This window comes from Oncorhynchus clarkii, chromosome 5 (assembly GCF_045791955.1).
Source record: "Oncorhynchus clarkii lewisi isolate Uvic-CL-2024 chromosome 5, UVic_Ocla_1.0, whole genome shotgun sequence".
Taxonomy (NCBI): Eukaryota; Metazoa; Chordata; class Actinopteri; order Salmoniformes; family Salmonidae; genus Oncorhynchus; species Oncorhynchus clarkii.
In genome coordinates this window covers 63816306-63839090 of record NC_092151.1, presented here as the reverse complement: position 1 = coordinate 63839090, position 22785 = coordinate 63816306, and the positions used below count along the sequence as shown (strand labels likewise).

Below are 22785 nucleotides of genomic sequence, written 5' to 3'. Positions count from 1 at the left end.
TGACTAGTCTCCCTGCCGCTGAAAAACATCCCCACGGCATGATGCTGCCACCACCATGCTTTACCGTAGGGATGGTGCCAGGTTTCCTCCAGATGTGACGCTTGGCATTCAGGCCAAAGAGTTCACTCTTGGTTTTATCATACCAGAGAATCTTGTTTCTCATTGTCTGAGAGTCTTTAGGTACCTTTTGGTAAACTCCAAGCTGGCTGTCATGTGCCTTTTACTGAGGAGTGGCTTCCGTCTGGCCACCATAAAGGTCTGATTGGTGGAGTGCTGCAGAGATGGTTGTCCTTCTGAAAGGTTATCCTATCTCCACAGAGGAACTCTGGAGCTCAGTCAGTGACCATTGCGTTCTTGGTCACCTCCCTGACTAAGGCCCTACTCCAGATTGCTCAGTTTGGCTGGGCGGCCAGCTGTAAGAAGGGTCTTGGTGGTTCCAAACTTCTGTGGCCACTGTGTTCTTGAGGACCTTCAATGCTGCAGAAATGTTGTGGTACCCTTCCCCAGATCTGTGCCTCAACACAATCGTATCTCGGATCTCTACGGACAATTCCTTCGACCTCATGGCTTTGTTTTTGCTCTGACATGCACGGTCAACTATGGGACCTTATAAGATGGGTTTGTGCCTTTCCAAATCATGTCTAATTAATTGAATTTACCCCAGGTGGACTCCAATCAAGTTGTAGAAACATCTCAAGGATCATCAATGGAAACAGGATGCATCTGAGCTCAATTTCGAGTCCCAGAGCAAAGGGTCTGAATACTTACGGAAATAAGGTATTATTCTATTATTTTTGTATTTATTTTTTGCAAACATTTCTAAAAACCTGTTTTCACTTTGTCATTATGGGGTACTTTGTGTAGCTTGATGAGAGACATTGTTTATTTGATACGTTTTAGAATAAGGCCGTAACGTAGAAAATGTTGGAAAAGGTCAAGGGGCCTGAATAATTCCAGAGTACACTGTATGTATATAGTGATACATTATTTGGTTATGCGTGTACATAGATACTGTATCTGTGTCCCGGGCTTATTTACCATGGTATTGTTGTGACATTGTATAGTGGTGTTACAATAACAAATCAGAACTCTGATACGCGTTACATAAGTAGTCATAAGATTTTCCACCCGTGGTGACTTTTTGTTTTGGTGGCAGACTTGCACTATTGCAGTACGTAAGCAACCATCGAGAGAAGCAGATAATAACAATGGGACATTGAAGAACATAAGATACGGTTACGGTATGAAGAAGTCAACAATCAGTGTGTGCCGTAAAATATATAAAAACAGGTGCTAATTTCCTCCTTCATGAAATCTACTAACAAGCTGGCTTTCATGGCTGAGGTCCTGAGTTCTTTTGCCAAAGTCAACTGTCTGTTTGTTGACCCACACTCCTGTCTTTACAGGTTCTCTGGTTCTCTTTAAGCACACACAGGGGTTTATTGAAATGATAAGCAGCAGGTTAAAGATCCTATATGACTATTTGAAGAACAGAGGATGAAAACAGCAGTCAAACAAGGCAAGCTAAGCCACTCTTCCTTGGAGTGCTGAGAGACAGGAAGCTAGAGTATATCAACAAGACAAGCTATGCAGCACTACACATGTTTACACAAGTGTATATTTCCAATGAGTACCATAGCCTGAAAAAAAACATAAACACACAACATAAACAGAATCTTTTTCAAAACACAACTTTAATTAGAAAATATTTCCCCAATTTCTTCCCAAATCTATACAAAATATTTGCACCAAATAAGAGTTCTCCCAATGTTAGTCTGTAATATATACAGTGCATCACCTCCTGTCACACTAGCTGTTAATGAGGTGGTCTAATATAACAAAATAAGCTGAATACAATTAATAATTCATCAGAGCCTATGTTCAGTTCTACAAGGAAATATAGCTATACATTTAGATGCACATTCAGACCCAAGTCCTTTACCAAAAATGTTTTTGAGTAAAAAACAACAACACATTCTTCACACTGCAGCAAAGCAATCTTCTCAAACCTGAATAAATTCGATGCATATTGTATGATCCATGCCTGCAATTTGTTATTACTGACTTCAATTTAATGGAAGAGGTTTTAATCTGACTTTGAAGTCCTTTTCCACTGACACACTCATCCTCTGCTTTAGTGACGCACACAGGTCAAAAGTATTATCGCCTGTATTATCTGACAGACTCCATCCTGCTCCACTCACTCATATTTATAGAGGCCATATTGCTTAAATTACACCAATATAGAATCTAATATAAAATGCTACTGAACATGAAACAAGTTGAGCACAGCCTGAACCTGCTAAACTAAATATTGACTGAACATAAATATTGATAGGGGACCAGAGTAAAAGGGCAAGCCAACTATGAATAATGAGTTGTTGTTTATAGTCTTGACACAATGATTAAATCCTTGTTTGCTGTGTAACCTTTCATGCCACTCTGCAGCGAAGCACAAACAACTCCACTGCTCAAATCAAAGCCCTACTGTAGCCTAAAGCCTACAACCATTCACATCATAACTGCATGTTGATTTTTAGAGCTATCAGACAGTGGCAAGACTTGAACCACCCGCGATGCCAGGCGTTCCTTTTAACCGGCCTCTCTGAGCCACCTAATAGCAGTCCTAACAGGGTCCTAGGAATTTAATGAGATCTTTTATTACATTTCAGCTTTAACATCAGCATGCCTGCCAGCTAGTAATAACCCTGTACTTGGCTGCTGCTCTTAAGCACTCTCATTTGTTGGTTAATGTATACATTCACCGGCGTTGTTGTTCCCATATGAACTCAATGTATAGCAGGTCACTGTATAGCAGTGACTGGTCGTAAGGCAGGCACATTAGGGGAAGAGACTAAACAAAAGTATCCACCAAAAACCAAACCAAGAATCCTAACAGTGTACAGTACAGCATTGCATTCCATAACACACTGTATCAGGGGAACCCGTTATGACATCAAGTGATTTCTGACACCTTATCGATCACAGCTGTAGTAAACGCCTCAAATCCCACATTTCTCGCCTGCATCACATCTCACATCTCACACCTGAGACCCAGCGACAACATATACAGGTGTCAACCAAGCAAACCAATTAAAAGACCAACCAAACACAAAATGTGACACAAGCCTTCATTGGTGGCTACTTCTCATAGGTGTGAACTGGTTATGTAATGGCTACAACGCATGTGTACAGTAGTGTTAATTCAACACACAGATAGAGTTTAATCTTTTGTAGTGATCTCTAGAGGCATTTTCTATCAACAGGGTTGTGGTAGGGATAAAGAGTTCTCATCTCCACCAGCTAAAGTCATCACTCACATAATGGAGACACAGCACTTCATGACATCTCTAGTCCAGTTTCAACCACTAGTAGAGCCACTACATCTCCACGCCCTTACACACAACATTATAAAATAACAACCAGAGTGTGTGTGTGTGTGTGTGTGTGTGTGTAAAACAGGTTAGTGATACAGGAGTCATAGGAGTCCCTCCATTCTGTTCTGCTCTCCAGGTAGAGATTCCTTCCTGCAATAAGAAGGTTTGGCCCGAGAGCATCCCCACTGGAGCTGAGATTGAGAGAGAGGAGAAAACTGAGCAAGGGAGGGACGGAGAGAGAGCCTCTTCTGCCCTGAGTGGTTGTTGGTTGAGTGTGGCCCCATAGGTAGGCGGGTCCCCAGGCCCTCAGATCACCCCAAACTCCATGAGAGACTTGAGGAGCACCGTGTCCTTGACGTCACTGAACACTTTGCGGATGTTGTTGGTGTCGGTGGCGCAGGTGAAGTGGGGGTACAGCGTCTTGCTATCTTCCTTCTTGTCCCGGCTGTGAGCCTGCTGCTCATACATCTTCTGGATGTACTTCATAGCATCCTGAGCGTCACGTCGCTTTCCTTCATGTGTGGGGTGAGGAGGACAAGGGACAGGAAAGAGATGGAGACAACCACAGCAAAGGAGGAGAGTGAGAGAAGGGAGAGAAGAGGTCAGGAGATATGAGAATATGGTAGAGAAAAATGGGAGGCCATTAGAAACAAAAATTACAAGCAAAACATATTGAATAATTTTCAAGTAGTATTGCAGCCATCACACAATGTTACCATTTAGCAAAACGTTTAAATGGCAACTGTACATCTAACGGCCAATATGAATGAATCTATACTAATCATTTCAGACTTTATGAAGGAAAGAACAATGTCTCCCCAACCCCCCACCACAGATGCCTGGAGTGATAGCTTAGTGATGCAAAGAGCAGGGTATTTATGGTTGCCATGAGCAACAGGCCGGGGGAGACAGGGTGCGCGGAGCTGATGTGTAGGTAGGTGGGGAAGCTCTAGAGAGGCTCTGCTACCTTCCTTCCACATCAGTGAAGGCACATTGTTAGTAAACTATGTACCCACGCCATACACCTGGAAGTAACATGAAATCAATCACACATTCAACGTTTGCTGAAACAAGAATAAATGGTACTCAAAAAACATTATGGTTTTGCTATAGCCAGCATGGTTATGTATTCATGTGAGAACTCACCCTAAGAAATGGAAACCTCACTAGGTTTGAAATTACTTTCTAAAATGAGGTCTTTGTTATTCCAACCGGAAGCAACAGTTAGCTACATCTCTAATGATTTGAGAAAGAAAAATGAAACACCAAAGGATGTGGCTCGATAGGTTTACATCCATCATCACACGGCTTATTATCTACCAGCTTAATGTGATGGGATGTGTGTGTGTGTGTGTGTGTGTGTGTGTGTGTGTGTGTGTGTGTGTGAGAGAGTGTGTTTGTAAGAGTGTGTGTGTGTGTGTGTGTGTGTGTGTGTGTGTGTGTGTGTGAGTGTTTGTGAGTGTGTGATGTGATGTGAGCGAGAGTGTTTGTGAGTGTGTATGTGTGAGAGTGTTTGTGAGTGTGTGTGTGTGTGTGTGTGTGTGTGTGTGTGTGTGTGTGTGTGTGTGTGTGTGTGTGTGTGTGTGTGTAGAGCTACCTGTGAACCCTGGGAAGTACTTCTGCAGGTCGGATGCCTGGATCTTGTCAGCCAGGATATCTGTCTTGTTGAGAAAGAGGATGATGGAGGTGTTGAGGAACCAGGGGGAGTGGATGGTGGTGTAGAACAAAGCCAAGCTCTCATCCATACGCTTCTGCTGGGGGGGAGTGGGGATGAGGGGGAGAGGGGAGGGAGAGGGGAGGGAGAGGGGGAGAGAATGGGGAGAGGGAGTGAAGGGTAAGAGGAGAGGGGAGAAAAGGGAGAGATGGGGACAGGGTCACAATGGAGGTTAATGAATTCAGAGGGAGACTAAAAAGTGTCCAGGAAAGATAAGCGGCTTAGTGAGCCTTGGTCAGGAGGGAGGGTTGAAGAGATTGCGGTAAGGCAGCAGGTTTTGATAGGCAACAGTAAGACCTGTTGGCAATGGCCAGAAAAAAACTCTGGAGAGAATCTTGACTTACATTGAAGGCCAAGGACGACACAGAGGACAAACAGATAGACTGACTGACTGTTTGACTGACTTGACTGACTGAAAGACAGACAGACAGAAAGACAGACAAGCAAGACAGACAGGCCAGACAGACAAGCCAGCCAGCCAGCCAGCCAGACAGACAACCAGACACACAAGCCAGCCAGCCCGACAGATAGACAGACGCTCACATCAGTCTCTCTCTCCTCCAGGACCTGGTCGTACTCGCTGAGGGAAGCCAGGAAAATGAGGGACGTCACATCCTGAAAACAATGGATCCACTTTCTCCTCTCTGACTTCTGTCCACCCACATCCACAATCCTACCCGGAGAGAGAGAGAAAATGATAAAACACGTTAGAGCATCTTTTAGCACGCACGCACGCACGCACACACGCACACACACACGCACACACACACACACTGTTTTGCCCTTTAATCAATAAGGTGTTTGTGATGCCACGCATGGCAGGGGCCTTGTCTTGGTGAGGCAGCTGGTCAGAGTTGTTAATGAGCTGCAGGCTCCGGACCAGGGACCGTTGCTGCAGGAGTGTCTGTACTCTATGGAGGTGTAGCTAACACTATGAGAGAGGCTGTCATATCCTCCAGTGTAAACACAGACTCCTCTCTTCTCTCTCCTGCTGTCACACATCAAACCTGGTTCAGTTTCCAAGTCTCCATGCAAATGAGCTCTAAAAAAGGCCGGAATTGATACCTCACCATTTCTATCCCACTGTATCCTGCCTGCCTGATTACAGAGACAAATTACAGTCCAACCTTTCACAACAGAGGAGGAGAAAAACGCCACACCTGAACATTGCTGGAACTTTCATGTTAATAATACAAAGGTCTCTTAAGAAACAATTGCATGGACATGTTTGTATGTGATTGTAATTACACCGTGTCCAAAGCAGCCAAGGGTCGAGTCAGACAATATCTCTGAAAGAAAGCCTACAGTCTACTCCTAGAGTTGGGACGATAAACTGAAAGAAAGCCTACAGTCTACTCCTAGAGTTGGGACGATAAACTGAAAGAAAGCCTACAGTCTACTCCTAGAGTTGGGACGATAAACTGAAAGAAAGCCTACAGTCTACTCCTAGAGTTGGGACGATAAACTGAAAGAAAGCCTATAGTCTACTCCTAGAGTTGGGACGATAAACTGAAAAATGACCGTCACCGACACTGACACTCCTCTTACTGAAGCAATTTTGCTAATGTGGTAATTTTTGTGATGAGGCTATACAATGTTCCTGCAGATTTTTGGGTTCTCAAAACCATTATTTGGTCAACAGTAATGTACATGAATCTGCTTTCTGCAATGACAGTATCTGCCCTATTCCTATCTGCCGATGCTGGCTCTCAGCTCTACTCCCACCTTTGCTCACAGAGTGAAGAGAGAGATGCATTCTGACAAGCACATGGATACACGACTGTTGAGCAACATTTCAATGTAGTTGCGGGGGAAAACAAACGTTTTTAAAACAACTACAGTAAATGTAGTTGACTAGAGGGGAAACACCGCTTTCTGTGAGTATAACAATTATTTCTCAACTCTCAATATTGAGGAAATTATAGCACTTTACAAACGGAGTATGTTGCATTTGCGGTATTGAATAGATCAAGTAGCCTATAAAAGCTTAATCAATTACATGACTATCTAATAAAAATATCATATTCAGATTTAGTTATTTAGCTAAGGTGTTTGAGTTTCCACTTCCTCAGGTTATTTATGTAGAATAGGCTATAGCCTAAAGGCCAATATGCACAAAAATGCATCATTCTGGATGCTATTTTGACATGTTGCACAGAATATCAACCATGAATTCCCTTAACATGTTAGATAAAATATCAAACTTCTTTATTTTCTTACTTCTTAATGGCACTGGAAGAAGTAAGTCTAGAGCCCTGCCACTAATGGAAAGTAACTGTGCATTAAAAAAAATATATATATATATACAGTGCATTTGAATTCAGACCCTTTGCTCTGAGACTCGAAATTGAGCTCAGGTGCAACCTGTTTCTATTGATCATCCTTGAGATGTTTCTACAACTTGATTGGAGTCCAGCTGTGGTAAATTAAATTGATTGGACATGATTTGGAAAGGCACAAACCTGTCTACACAAGGTCCCACAGTTGACAGTACATGTCAGAGCAAAAACCAAGCCATGAGGTTGAAGGTATTGTCCGTAGAGCTCCGAGACAGGATTGTGTCAAGGAACAGATCTGGGGAACGGTACCAAAAAATGTTTCCAGCATTGAAGATCCCCAAGAACACAGTGACCTCCCTCTTTCTTAAATGGAAGAAGTTTGGAGCCACCAAGACTCTTCCAGAGCTGGCCGCCCGGCCAAACTGAGCAATTGGGGGGGAAAGGCCTTGGTCAGGGAGGTGACAAAGAACCCGATGGTCACTCTGACAGTGCTCCAGAGTTTCTCTGTGGAGATGGGGGAACCTTCCAGAAGGACAACCATCTCTGCAGCACTCCACCAATCAGGCCTTTATGGTAGAGTGGCCAGACGGAAGCCACTCCTCAGTAAAAGGCACATGACAGCCAGCTAGGCTGATTATCTGGTCTGATGAAACCAGAAGTGAACTATTTGACCTGAATGCCAAGCGTCACGTCTGGAGGAAACCTGGCACCAACCCTACGGTGAAGCATGGTGGTGGCAGCATCATGCTGTGAGGATGTTTTTCAGCGGCAGGGAGACTAGTCAGTGTCGAGGGAAAGATGAGCGCAGCAAAGTGCAGAGAGATCCTTGATGAAAATCTGCTCCAGAGGGCTCAGGAGCTCAGACTGGGTGAAGGTTCACCCTCCAATACAACAACGACCCTAAGCATACAGCCAAGACAACGCAGGAGGGGCTTCAGGACAAGTCTCTGAATGTCTTTGAGTGGCCCAGCCAGAGCCCGGACTTAAACCCGATTGAACATCACTGGAGAGGCCTGAAAATAGCTGTGCAGCGACACTCCCCATCCAACCTGTCAAAGCTTGAGAGGATCTGCAGAGAAGAACTCCCCAAATATAGGTGTGGCAAGCTTGTAGCATCATACCCAAGAAGACTCGAGGATGTAATCGCTGACAAAGGTGCTTCAACAAAGTACTGAGTAAAGGGTCTGAATACTTATGTAAGTGTGAAATTTAAAATGTGTATTTTTAATACATTTGCAAACATTTCTAAAAACCTGGTTTTGCTTTGTCTTTGTCGTATTTTGTGTAGCTTGATGAGGGAAAAAAACTATTGAATCCATTTTTAGAAAAAGGATAACATAACTGTCACGTTCTGACCTTAGTTCCTTTGATGTCTTTGTTTTAGTATGGTCAGGTGAGTTGGTTGGGCAGTCTATGTTCTATTTTCTGTTTCGTATCTGTACCAGACAGAACTGTTTCGGTTTCATTTTGTTGGTTTTGTATTTTAGTGTTCTGAGTTCTATTAAAGAATATGAAGACTTACCACGCTGCGCATTGGTCCTCACCTTCTTCCACCACAGACAACCGTTACAGTAACAAAACGTGGACAAAGTCAAAGGGTCTGAATACCTTCCAAATGCACTGTAAATATTGTGGATTTGTCATTATTAAGCCAAATGGGTCAATATATAGTGATATGACTTTTTGTCTAAATTTCCCAACTCTATGTAGTCCAGAATTTCATCAGCAGCAATGCTGTTCTATTAGTTCCCTTGAGATTATGAGTCCTGGGTGAGTGATATGAGTGAGAGTGTGGCCACCTGAGTGTGATGGTCTTTACGGTGAAGGAGTAGTCATGGATGCCAGTGGTGGGGAATCGTACCCGCAGCACGTCCTGAGCAGTGGGGATGTAGTCTGGGGCAGATATGCGGTCCAGATTGGTCATGTAACTGAAAAGGACAGAAAAACAGAAAGAAAGAGAGAGCATGTTAAAAATGTGAAATAATTAAATTGCCCGTGGTAATGGCAGTAGCAAGTTAATTCTATCTATCATGTTCTTTACATGATACATGTAATATGAACGGTATGCAACAACAATCAACACAAATGTAGTTTTGCAGAATGAATTGAGCTGGGAAATTAGACAAAGGGAAAGGAGTCTTTACCACTGTGTTGGGATTATTGTTTTCAAGGCTTTTGTTGATACACCTTGTCATTAATTGGATGTTGACTGACTATGTGCATGTTTCTTATTATACTGACGCAGAGCCAGCTGAGTAAATACTGAGAGTGCAGAGAGAAGGAGAGAGAGGACACACGGGCGAGACAGGTATGGACAGATACGGGAGGAACACATAGCAGTCCAACAGTATTGCAGTGATTGAGATGAGTCGTTTCCATTCATTTTCTGTAATGTGACGCATTAGCTACTCTGATGTCAACTTGTTGACTTTGTAGAAATGTATTACATTTGAACTTTATTAGTAAATTCATTCTAAAAGGAAACTAAACTTTACTATCGGATAGCTTTCAAGAATGGGTGGAAAGTGGGAAACGATCCTCATTGTGGCTGTGTATTTTATAACATGAAATCAAATGAATGGTGCCTGATAAGATGGTGGTTTTGTGGCTTCAACATGGCTGAGATCTTGATGTGTATTTATTTGTGAACTAGCCCCCTCCAATGGACATCATGGATTTTGCAGTTGATAAGGACAGTGTACAATGTACAGTGCTGTACAATGGGGACAAAGTGTTGTGAATGAAACAACATTTATATTTAATTGTTTTTGATTATTCAAGTATAACATTTTATATTTACATACTTACATTTTACCAAGGAAGCAAAAAACATCTAATGAACATCTACTGAAAAAACTTTGCAAATATTTTACTTGGGGCAAATGCTTAATAAATATGTTCCATGGAGACAGAGATGGAGAGAGACAGAGATAGACAGAGAGAGAGATAGAGATAAAGACAGAGAGCGAGAGAGAGATAGAGATAAAGACAGAGAGCGATAGAGAGAGAGAGACAGAGATAGACAGAGAGCAAGAGAGAGAGAGAGATAGAGATAAAGACAGAGAGCGAGAGAGATAGAGATATAGAGATAAAGACAGAGAGCGATAGAGAGAGAGAGACTGGTGGTACTCACTACTCTGTGGAGTCCAGCAACTGATACTCGCTGCGGCGGCTGTAGCAGACCCGGAGGCCTGGGTCGGCCCATAGATGGCGGATAGCGTCCACAAAGCCACGGTCCAGCTGGATGACCTGCACTGTGTCCACATCCTGCACCCACCTGGCATACATCTGAAGGCAGAAGGAGGGGCTTTAATTGGTTCTAATGTCTGATCCACAGGCGTCAAAGAAAAATCTGTGAAAGCCTCCAATCAAAAACACAGAAACCACATGTGTATAATGTGTTTTGTTTTGGTAAATAGATGCTACAGAGGTTGCCTTTCACTAATGGTTAAAGGTCAGTTTGATTGAACAGTATGTATGGTATGCCACCAGACCCTAACCTCATTCTCTGGGTAGGCATAGGGCAGTCTGAGGGTGATCATAGCCCGGGTCATAGCTTTCACAGCCGTGAAGATGTTCTGGTAGATGAGCTTGGCAAAGTCCTGTCTTTCCTCCTCAGAGAAGCCACTTCCATGGATGATCCTCATCTGTCGGATGAAGGTGGTTTTCCCACTCTCCCCTGTGCCTGAGGACACATAGCCCAGAGGAGAGTCAGAGAGGAGAACACTTCTCTAAGGATGTTTTACATTTTTTATTAAACAATGCAATGTTACAATACGTGTTGATCCGCTGAAGAGTCAGAGACATCATTACACAATGAGCATTCGGCAACTCATCAAAACCTCACACATGCTTTCAAGTGTTACCAGCCATCTGCCTAGTGACAAACCTACTATGAGAGGATACAGTCCTCAGGTAAAAACCTCAGAGGAATGCATAGTTAACCTTAAAGTAAAACTTTCAGGAAGTTGACAGGTTTGACAGATGTAGGCCACCATCAAGTCAGGATGATAGTTTACTGTAATTAATTGGTTATGACACAGTTATTACACACATTTGACTTGTCCTGTCCTGCATCTAGGGCTCGGTTCTAGGCCCTCTCCTCTTCTCTCTATACAACAAGTCACTCGGCTCTATCATATCCTCACATGGTCTCTCCTATCATTGCTATGCAGATGACACTCAACTATTTTTCTGCTTCCCCCTTCTGACACCCAGGTGGTGACACACATCTCTGCGTGTCTGGCAGATATCTCAGCTTGGATGTCAGCCCACCACCACAATGGAAATAATCTGTTCATCTTTATTGTGTTATCCTTGATGATTTTCTTAAATTGTATGTGGAGGTGTCACCTGCTGGAGCGCCCTTATGTTTGGATTTTACAAACTGTCTAATAAATACAATCACTCATTCACCTCAAGCTCAACCTCAGAGCTGCCCTCCTCCCACGGGAAGGCCTGCCCGCTCAAAGACCTCTCCATCACGGTTGGCAACTCCACAGTGTCGCCCTCCCAGAGTGCAAAGAACCTCGGCGTGACCCTTGACAACACCCTGTTATACTCTGCAAACATCAAAGCAGTGACTCGCTCCTGCAGGTCCATGCTCTACAACATCCGTAAGGTATGACCCTCCCTCACACAGGAAGCAGTGCAGGTCCTAATGCAGGCTCTTGTCATCTCCTGTCTGGACTACTGCAACTCGCTGTTGGCTGGGCTCCCCGCTTGTGAGGTCCAGACTGGGAATTTATCCAGGACACCGGGGTAAACACCCCTACTCTTACGATAAGTTCTATGGAACCACAGAGCGTCAGGTCACCCGTTTAATGTCCCATTCGAAAGACGGCACAATACATAGTGCAATGCCCCCAATCACTGCCCTGGCGCATTCAGATCTTTTTTTTAGACCAGAGGGCCTCTTATTGTGCCTCATACCCCCTTTTATTTCCCTTTCGTCAAATTATTGCGTTTTTATTTGACAGAGTAGGCTATTTTGTACAGAATTTCAGGACACCATCTATCTCATTCTTCAAATGTTAACATGTCAACACATGCTTAACATATTTGACTTTCCTTAGTAATGGCAGAAAATAGGCCCTAGACTTAGAGAGGTGTATACCTCCTGCATTCCTCACCTGCTACATTTATTTTACACTCCCAGTCCAGGTGTCCTGAAATAATAAATGTCATTGCATCTTTCTAAAAATATGAATGTTCGTTTTTGGCTTTGCGTCTTTCTCAAAGATATTTGTTTTTTTTTGTTGTTGAATACATCATCTTGTTGTTCTCATTGTTGGTTTAAAATGGGTGAAAAGTCAGTCATTGCCGATTCTGGACACTTTCAGCTGGCTTATATTCCATATGGATTTTTGTCTGTTGCTATTGAATAAAAATAAGTTAATAAACCCAAGAGTGAAGGAAGAAAAAACTAAATGTGTGTAGGCTATAATAAACATAGCCTAGTGCATTTAAAGTCGGGAGACAGAAGATGGAGCTACTGACCGAGTAAAAGAACTTTGATTTCTTTGCGTTCTCTGTTCTTCTGCTGTCGGAGAATCTTCTGAATCTCCTTGTCAATAGCAATGCTCCTCCTCTCTTCATCGTCCAGGCAACAAACCCAGGTCCGACGGCACCATTTCCAGCATGCCATGTCGAACTCACTCATAGGTAGAATTGTTTATAAATTAGTATAATATACATCTCATGCTTAGCAATACTGTAATTCTCAGAAAGTTTTTTTTAGAATTAGCCTATGTTTTAAAAGTAGGTATTTTGATGTTGTCAGACAAAGCACTAAATACATTTCCTGAGCAGTGTGTATTTTTTTTTCAGAATCAAAAACGGGATCATTGTATAATGTCCAATAATTGCACCGACACATTTTACTGGTTATTTATATCATTGAAAGACAAATTAGTGTCAAAAACACAAATGGCTGACATAATCATTTTACTCGACTTTTTGATAGCCTTTTTTTTAATGAATGGTAATTAATGAATGGTAATTAAATCATAATTAGGGGACTTTTCTGCCAGAAAACCATGAAAATTCCGGTCACGAACAAACAAAGAAGTTATTAAAAACAAATAGTTAGTATATAGTTTTATCAAAAAGATTTACCTTCAATGTGTCACACCTCTTGTAAAGCAAATACATCAGACTTTCGTTGCGCGTGATCCATTCTCCCCGTGTTCCTATAATATTTTGTTTAACTGTATGAAGGTTTCGTTGAAGCACAGCAGAGTATTTCCCAGTTTCAATAACAGTTTGTCTCAAACATAAGCAGATCCTTGTTTAAGTCTACTACAGTACGTGTTCGGTAGAATATGCAGGGTATGTAGCTTGGTGAAAACACCTCTCAGTCAATGGAATGCGCCTTGAGTGACATGGACTACCTCACTGCAGATAAAGTTTCGACTGAGGTTCATCCCTCACTCAGTCTGCCACAGTCCCATGAGAATGTTAAATGTATGAAGTGAATGGAAAAAGCCCCTTCCTCATCTGTCAGGGATGTATAAACATCCTTTCAGACTTGTGGAGTAAGTTACTCATATTTTTGCTATACCAAACGAATATTTCATAACTCACAAGTGTCAATAGACATAGATGAATCATTCTAAAAGTGTTTTTGGTGTGAGATGAATGGCATAACAGGTAGGTTATTTGTCACTCCTCTCCCGCCAGCATTCTGTATGTCAATCTTTTGTCTCAGCAGGCAGAACCGGTTTTACACAGGGATTTCATGCACTCTTCACTAGGTCTCAGATATTAGGATTGCCTGAGCGCCACATTGCCATGGGAACAAGGTGAGGTGAGCCACTGCTGAGAAAGGGAGGGGGAGTAAGAGAGATATGGTGAGGGGGTGGGGACTGACGGTAACAGGAAAGTCCCCTTCTTCCTGCCAAATACAAGAAATTAGGTGCCAATTGTGATAACCCAAAAGGCAGGGAAGAGTGCACGGAAGAAGCAACTCAAGAGGGAACTCAGCTCAGGCAGTATGAGCTACGGCCCAGGGGAGCTACCCAATCTATCCTCCCTATCTGTGGAAAATGGAATGAGGTAGCCAATATTTCTCATAAAACAAGGCATTATAAAGGATTTATCACAGAACAATTGTAATCTGTTATTTCAATTTCATGGATTTTGCACCTGCCTCTATCTGCAATCTATGTTGCTATTGTATATCCATGCATTCATGGATTTTAAACGGATATTAGCATTTTTATTTCAAATGTAATACTGTTTGAACATACACTCACCGGACAGGTTATTGGGTACACCCCATTCATGAAAATGGATCTCTACTACAGACAGTGAGCCACGTGGCCGTGGCTTGCTATACAAAGCAGGCAGACAGGTATTGAGGCATTCAGTTACTGTTCGATTGAACGTTTGAATAGGCAAAATTCCTTTGGGCAAATACAGCTAGTTGATGAGAGAGGTCAAAGGAGAATGGCAAGAATTGTGCAAGCTAACAGGCGGGCCTCAAACAGGCAAGTAATGGCGCATACAACAGTGGTGTGCAGAACGGCATCTAGAATGCACAACTCGTCGTTCCTTGTCACGGGTGGGCTATTGCAGCAGACGATCACACCGGGTTCCACTCCGGGTTCCAATCAGCTAAAAACAAGAAGAAGCGGCTCCAGTGGGCATGCGATCACCAACACTGGACAATTGAAGATTGGAAAAACATCACCTGGAACATGAGTTCAGTTTACTTAAGTGGCCTGCACAGTCCCCAGACCTCAACCTAATAGAGCAACCGGTCCTGGCAACCCACATTATGCACACCTTCCGTCTCCCAGGGTAGGCATGAGTATTCCATTACCATCGTTGTCCATCAAACCCTTGCTGGTTCCCATTTCACTGACTGGCTGTCCTTCAAATGTTGTCTCTACAGCTCTAGTGGATTCCGGTGCTGCTGGGAACTTCATCGACCAGGCCCGCCTCCTCCCTGAACATAACTTCATACCCGCTCTCCTCTCCTTTTCCTGTCCAGGCTCTGGACATGCGACCATTAGGATCCGGCACAATTACGCACATCACAGCACCACTCACCCTCATCGTGGGACCCATGTACCAGGAAAGCCTTCCCTTCCTTATCACCACCACACCTGTACACAAAGTCATGCTCGGCCTCCCGTGGCTCCAACTTCATAACCCCATCATATCCTGGTTGAGGATGAGAATCACCACCTGGGGACAAGGATGCCGGAGAACTTGCTTTCCCGCACACTTTGGTTCCACGTTGGTGGAAAGTTCTGTGAGTGCCCTCCAGCCTATCAATCTGTCCTCCCGAATCGTTGGCCCCGTGTGTTGGGATGTAGATGTGGGCACACACTTCCCTCGTCGCTGGACACCCAGGTATCATCCGTACCATCATCCCTCTCCAATAAATACTGGTGGCCCACTGTCAACTCATGCACCGTATGTATCCAATCCAAATCTCCCCGGCACGCTCCAGCAGGGAAACTATTTCCCCTTCCCGTGCCTCAGAGGCCTTGATCTGTCATGACTCCTACCGAAGGTGGCTCCCCTTCCCGTTCGGGTGGCGCTCGGCGGTCGTCGTCACCGGCCTACTAGCAGTCACTGATTTTTTTCCTCCCCCTCCTTGTCTGTTTATTGGTTACACCTGTTGTTAATTAGGTTATTAGTTGGGCTTTATTAGCCAGCCGGCCCGCCTGCTGGGTGTGCGGGATTGTTCTATGTGTACTTGTTGTGCACACGTGTGCCACGGCTGTTTCGTGTACGTGAGCTGTTTTTGGATACGGTTTAGTTCCCCTGTGGTTTGGGGTATTTGTGTTGAGTGGCGTCTGCTTTTTCACCTGGTGGGTGTATTAAAGACGTGCCTACTCTGAACTCTCTGTCTCCTGCGTCTGACTCCTTCCTCCACTACACCCCGGACATTACGGATCACATCTGTCCATAGACTTTGTTAATGATCTCCCCCTTTCTGATTGTTTTACCACTATTATGGTCGTTGTTGACAGATTCTCTAAATCCTGCCGTTTTATCCCTCTCTCTGGTCTACCTACCGCTCTCCAGGTCGCTGAGGTACTATTCCAGCAGGTCTTCTGGAGGACATTGTTTCTGACCATGGTACCCACTTCACGTTGCGTGTCTGGACAGCCTTTATGGAGAAGCTGGGGGCCATGGTCAGCATCACATCCAAGTACCGGCCTCAGTTCAATGGGCAGGTGGGGAGGACCAACCAGGAGGTGGCGAGGCTCCTAAGAACCGGCAAGGGGAGTGGGCCCAGGTCTTTCCCTGGCGGAATACCCCGGCCCTGGCTCCGTGGACTCCAAGCCAGACTGAAGCCCCTGCAGTGGACGAGTGGTTCCGACGTGCGTTTGAGGTGTGGAACACATTAGGCTCCAGCGTGCTGTTTGTCATCAGAAGGATAAAGCAGACCGCCATCGCAGTGAGGCCCCCGTGTCCCATCCTGGTGATCGCGTCTGGCTCTCCACCAGGAACCTCCCACTCTGTCTGCCCTGGGGTAAGCTTCCCTGCCGTAACTTACCCACCATCTACTAGATCTCACCCTCTTTTCAAGTTTCCCTCCTCAGGCCGGTGGTTCCCGGTCCCCTTGCTGATGTCGTCCCCCACGACACCCCTCCGCCTCCCCTGGACATTGATGGATCCCCTGCCGGGTCCCAACTGGACTCCCGACGTCATGGGTGTTGGTGGACAGGGAGGGGTATGGCCCAGAGGAGCATCTTTGGGTTCCGGCGGTCGACATCCTAGATCCCAACATTGTCCGGGATTTCCATCTCCTCCGTCTGGACCGGCCCACTCCTCGCCCTCGGGGCCGTCCTCCTGGCCGGTGTCATCTTGTGGCTCCTCTCCCTCGGGGCATTCCCTCTCTCTGGCGATCGACGTCACCAGTCTACTAACCACCGGCCTGGCAACCCACATTACGCACACCTGGCAACGATTATTACACACACCTGCTCCCCATCGTTATGCACACCTGGACTTCATCATTACCTTGATTACTTCACCCTTTATTTAGCCCCCAGTAGCCTCAGTCTTCAGGCAGTACTGGTTTAGTTCACATTCAGTACACTTCTCTTGTTTATCTGCTTATTCTCATTATTAAACTCCCCTTCTGCACCTGCTTCCTGACTCTCAGCGTATACGTTACAGAGTGTACAGTGCCTTGCGAAAGTATTCGGCCCCCTTGAACTTTGCGACCTTTTGCCACATTTCAGGCTTCAAACATAAAGATATAAAACTGTATTTTTTTGTGAAGAATCAACAACAAGTGGGACACAATCATGAAGTGAAACGACATTTATTGGATATTTCAGTTTTGCACATCGAGAGACTGAATTTTTTTCCCATTCCTCCTTGCAAAACAGCTCGAGCTCAGTGAGGTTGGATAGAGAGCATTTGTGAACAGCAGTTTTCAGTTCTTTCCACAGATTCTCGATTGGATTCAGGTCTGGACTTTGACTTGGCCATTCTAACACCTGGATATGTTTATTTTTGAACCATTCCATTGTAGATTTTGCTTTATGTTTTGGATCATTGTCTTGTTGGAAGACAAATCTCCGTCCCAGTCTCAGGTCTTTTGCAGACTCCATCAGGTTTTCTTCCAGAATGGTCCTGTATTTGGCTCCATCCATCTTCCCATCAATTTAACCATCTTCCCTGTCCCTGCTGAAGAAAAGCAGGCCCAAACGATGATGCTGCCACCACCATGTTTGACAGTGGAGATGGTGTGTTCAGGGTGATGAGCTGTGTTGCTTTTACGCCAAACATAACGTTTTGCATTGTTGCCAAAAAGTTACATTTTGGTTTCATCTGACCAGAGCACCCTCTTCCACATGTTTGGTGTGTCTCCCAGGTGGCTTGTGGCAAACTTTAAACAACACTTTTTATGGATATCTTTAAGAAATGGCTTTCTTCTTGCCACTCTTCCATAAAGGCCAGATTTGTGCAATATACGACTGATTGTTGTCCTATGGACAGAGTCTCCCACCTCAGCTGTAGATCTCTGCAGTTCATCCAGAGTGATCATGGGCCTCTTGGCTGCATCTCTGATCAGTCTTCTCCTTGTATGAGCTGAAAGTTTAGAGGGACGGCCAGGTCTTGGTAGATTTGCAGTGGTCTGATACTCCTTCCATTTCAATATTATCGCTTGCACAGTGCTCCTTGGGATGTTTAAAGCTTGGGAAATATTTTTGTATCCAAATCCGGCTTTAAACTTCTTCACAACAGTATCTCGGACCTGCCTGGTGTGTTACTTGTTCTTCATGATGCTCTCTGCGCTTTTAACGGACCTCTGAGACTATCACAGTGCAGGTGCATTTATACGGAGACTTGATTACACACAGGTGGATTGTATTTATCATCATTAGTCATTTAGGTCAACATTGGATCATTCAGAGATCCTCACTGAACTTCTGGAGAGAGTTTGCTGCACTGAAAGTAAAGGGGACGCCCAATTTTTCAGTTTTTGATTTGTTAAAAAAGTTTGAAATATCCAATAAATGTCGTTCCACTTCATGATTGTGTCCCACTTGTTGTTGATTCTTCACAAAAAAATACAGTTTTATATCTTTATGTTTGAAGCCTGAAATGTGGCAAAAGGTCGCAAAGTTCAAGGGGGCCGAATACTTTCGCAAGGCACTGTATGTGATAGTTCAGCAAATCATGCTTTCAGAAAGTAGTAGGAAGGCAAGGCTACTTCTTTAAAAGTCCAATACGGCCATTTTTTATCTCCAATATCAAATCAATTTTGGGTAACAATTAAGTACCTTACGGTGATTGTTTCCTTTTGACCATTTTAATTGAAAACAAACATTTCTCAAGCAAGAATTTTGCTAAGACTGTCTGGGAGTGGTCTGAGTGGGGAAGGGGAAATTGAAAAGTTATTGGCAGCAAGGTTTATTATTATTTTTAACTAATTTATCAGGTAGGCCAAAACTCCATCCCACAAAAACAGGCTGAAATTTTGGCGGCCTTTTCAAACTGCTTTTACACTAAAATGGCATTATCATCATTTTCACTATTTCTTTTTATTTATTTATTTATTTATTTTACCCTTTTCGTGGTATCCAATTGTTGTCTTGTCTCATCGCTACAACTCCCGTACGGGCTCGGGAGAGACGAAGGTTGAAAGTCATGCGTCCGCCGATACACAACCCAGCCAGCCGTACTGCTTCTTAACACAGCGCGCATCCAACCCGGAAGCCAGCCGCACCAATGTGTCGGAGGCTACACCGTGCACCTGGCAACCTTGGTTAGCGCGAACTGCGTCCGGCCCGCCACAGGAGTCGCTGGTGCGCGATGAGACAAGGACATCCCTACCGACCAAGCCCTCCCTAACACGGACGACGCTAGGCCAATTGTGCGTCGCCCCATGGACCTCCCGGTCGCGGCCGGTTACGACAGAGCCTGGGCGCGAACCCAGGGACTCTGATGGCACAGCTGGCGCTGCAGTACAGCGCCCTTAACCACTGCGCCACCCGGGAGGCCATTTTCACTATTTCACAGTATTATTCCAACCACATAGTGTGGAAATATATACAAAACATAGGCAAATCATGTTTTTGATTGCACTGGGCCTTTAAAACGGCAATCAGCAGTCGAAACAATAATAAAGAGTCCTCCCTGCCCCTGTTTCAGTAAAAAAAGCCAAGGGATAGGGATTTAGCAACTTAAAATTAATAGGCAGAGCTATGGTTGTACGGACTGACCATCCATGATATCAAAATTATAGTTTTAACCTTGTTTTGAGGCTATATAGTGTTTGTTTACATTATGTTTGCTTACAAACATTGGGATAAAACAAGCTTATATTTTGGTTTCTGGTGGACTACGACAAATGAACTAAGCTCATACTGTTATATTCTTCTAGAATCAATTGGTACATATCATTAATTTCAAAGTCCCAAAATGGATGTAGCAAATGCAGATTGTCTCTTTAAGGTTATCAGTGAACTGACACTATCAGTTAAATAAAGGCCGCTCTCTGTCGGTTAGAATAGAAGGATGCTTTTATTAAGTCGAGCCCAAAAATGTGCACCTACCTTAATTGACCACATGGTGTCACCTGGCTCAACTTTATTGGCCTAAAGCAGTGGCAACTGCATTGCTCCATTTCACCATTCAGCTCAGTGGGTAAATTTGACACTGTATAAAAGTAAGAGGATTGTTGTCAAATAAAGATAATGGACATGTGTGTGTGACACACGCTGAAATCAATCAATTATTCATGCACATTGCTACATCAAGTATTATTCCAAGATGGCGTAGCAGTTGTCCAGTGTAAATATTCAGCTTTTTCCCTTTTTTTCTGTATACATTTCAATCTCTTTTTCCATTTTCAAATTAAATATACAGTGGGGAAAACAAGTATTTGATACACTGCCGATTTTGCAGGTTTTCCTACTTACAAAGCATGTAGAGGTCTGTAATTCAACTGTGAGAGACGGAATCTAAAACAAAAATCCAGAAAATCACATTGTATGATTTTTAAGTAATTCATTTGCATTTTATTGCATGCAATAAGTATTTGATCACCTACCAACCAGTAAGAATTCCAACTCTCACAGACCTGTCAGTTTTTCTTTAAGAAGCCCTCCTGTTCTTCACTCATTACCTGTATTAAGCAGCTTGGTGAGAAGGCAACAACTGTTGGCGCAATTATTAGAAGTTCAAGATGACGGTAAATTACGGTAAATTACCCTCGGTCTGGGGCTCCATGCAAGATCTCACCTACAAATGAATTACTTAAAAATCATACAATGTGATTTTAGGGATTTTTGTTTTAGATTCCGTTGCTCACAGTTGAAGTGTACCTATGATAACAATTACAGACCTCTATATGCTTTGTAAGTAGGAAAACTTGCAAAATCGGCAGTGTATCAAATACTTGTTCTCCCCACTGTACCTTCCTGCAACCCGCCTCACCCAACGTGGTACAGGTCTGCTAGTTTTTTTTAACCTTATAACCGGAACCTCCATCAGAAGCTAGCCTTCAGAAGCCAGCCAGCTAATTAGCTACTAGCTATTTAGTCATTGTTAGCCACAGTCTTTACCTTTAGCACAGACACCGGCTGCTTTAGCCCGGGTAGCCTGGATAATATCTGCCAATCTGCACAGCGTGATATCAGCCCGGAGTATATCGGACTGCTTTTTTCCACCACTACATCACCGGATTCCTGCCGCAAGCTCTGGACCATTACACCGGATCATCGCAGCTAGCTAGCTGCTATCGAGTGGCTGTCGCCCTTGTCCAGAAGCAAGCACCAGTTAGCCTCAAGATAGGCCCATTCCCCCAGCTAGAAAACGAAGTACACCAACTACAACACCTCTCTTGCCAATTGTCCTGGACCTTCTGTTGACACAAAGCCCCGCCGATCCATCACGACTGGTCTGCTGACGTTTTTCGGGCCGATGTGCTCTCAACCGGCCTCTGCGTCGTTGATGTTGGTGAGGACGCAGCTACTAGCCCCAGCCTGCTAGCTCTCTGAGTGCCGTGTCTCACACTCGCCTAGCGTAGCGACGCCTGCCGAGTTGCTCCCTGTTTCGTCCATTGCTGCTTTTTGGACCCTATGATCACTCGGCTACACAGCTGATGCCTACTGGACTGTTCATTAACACGGTACTTAATTTAGTTATCTGTCGGCCCCAGCTGTCAAGTGTCAGTTGTGCAGAGGTGAGAACTGAGTCAGGCGCAGGACACAGAACTGAGTAAAACAACGTACTTTACTCTGAAAAATAAATCAGCCAAAATAAATCCACGCAGGGAATAACAAACCCTAAAACAAAAGACTAACACAAAACCAGGAACAATCACGCACAAAACATAATGAGAACCAGAAGGTTAAATAGGGAAATAATAATAACGTAATGGGAACCAGGTGTGTACAATCAAGACATAACAAATGAAAAAAGAAACGTGGATCGGTGGCAGCTAGAAAGCCGGTGATGACGACCGCCGAACGTCGCCCGAACAAGGAGAGGCACCAACTTCGTCAGAAGTCGTGACACCAGCCTCGAACTCAGGCCCTGTGTGTAGCTAACTGACACACTGCCCATTCATCGCCATTTACCCGTTGTTGTCATCTTAGCTGTTTACCCGTTGTTGTCTTAGCCCTCCCAATCAACATCTGTGATTGCTTTAGGCCTCCCTCTAATGTTAATATGCCTTGTAAACTGTTGTTTAGGGTAGCTCTCATTGTTTTGTTTTCCTGCGGAGCCCCTAGTCCCGCTCTACATGCCATGGTTAGATCCCTCGCACCACCCCCCACATATGTGGAGACCGCACCTAGCTTAACTGGCGCTTCCATAGATGCAGCCTCTCTTATCGTCACCCAATTCCTAGGTTTACCTCCACTGTACTCGCACCCTACCATGCCCTTGTCTGTGCATTATGCCCTGAATCTATCCTACCATGCCCAGAACT

The 22785-nt window shown here is 44.3% G+C and overlaps 1 protein-coding gene across 8 annotated transcripts; it reads right to left on the bottom strand.

Annotated features, from left to right (window-relative positions):
* Window positions 1–1677: 1677 nt before the first annotated feature.
* LOC139409194 (guanine nucleotide-binding protein subunit alpha-14-like) lies at window positions 1678–21629 on the bottom strand. Of its 8 annotated transcripts, none has more exons than XM_071154001.1 (9): window positions 21416–21629; window positions 20405–20507; window positions 12870–13027; window positions 10871–11055; window positions 10504–10658; window positions 9170–9298; window positions 5635–5764; window positions 4975–5131; window positions 1678–3889 (listed from the first exon to the last, which is right to left on the bottom strand). In XM_071154001.1, the coding sequence occupies exons 2-9, from the start codon at window positions 20473–20475 to the stop codon at window positions 3684–3686; spliced, it is 1191 nt and encodes a 396-aa protein (XP_071010102.1). In that variant the 5' UTR covers window positions 20476–20507; window positions 21416–21629; the 3' UTR covers window positions 1678–3683. The 8 variants fall into 8 exon arrangements, with proteins under 8 accessions (XP_071010102.1, XP_071010103.1, XP_071010106.1 ...); XM_071154002.1 differs by having other exon boundaries at window positions 4975–5128; XM_071154005.1 differs by lacking the exons at window positions 20405–20507; window positions 21416–21629 and adding an exon at window positions 13488–13862 and having other exon boundaries at window positions 12870–13023.
* Window positions 21630–22785: the final 1156 nt, after the last annotated feature.

What these genes read in the sequence shown, in the direction of transcription:
- LOC139409194 (XM_071154001.1), bottom strand. Translation starts at nt 20,475, where the DNA reads ATGGAGCAATGCAGTTGCCACTGCTTTAGGCCAATAAAGTTGAGCCAG. An exon ending in ACACCATGTGGTCAATTAAG is followed by an intron (nt 13,028 to 20,404) that starts GTAGGTGCACAT and finishes TCTACCTATGAG; the next exon opens with TGAGTTCGACATGGCATGCT. An exon ending in TTGCTGGACTCCACAGAGTA is followed by an intron (nt 9,299 to 10,503) that starts GTGAGTACCACC and finishes TGTCCTTTTCAG; the next exon opens with TTACATGACCAATCTGGACC.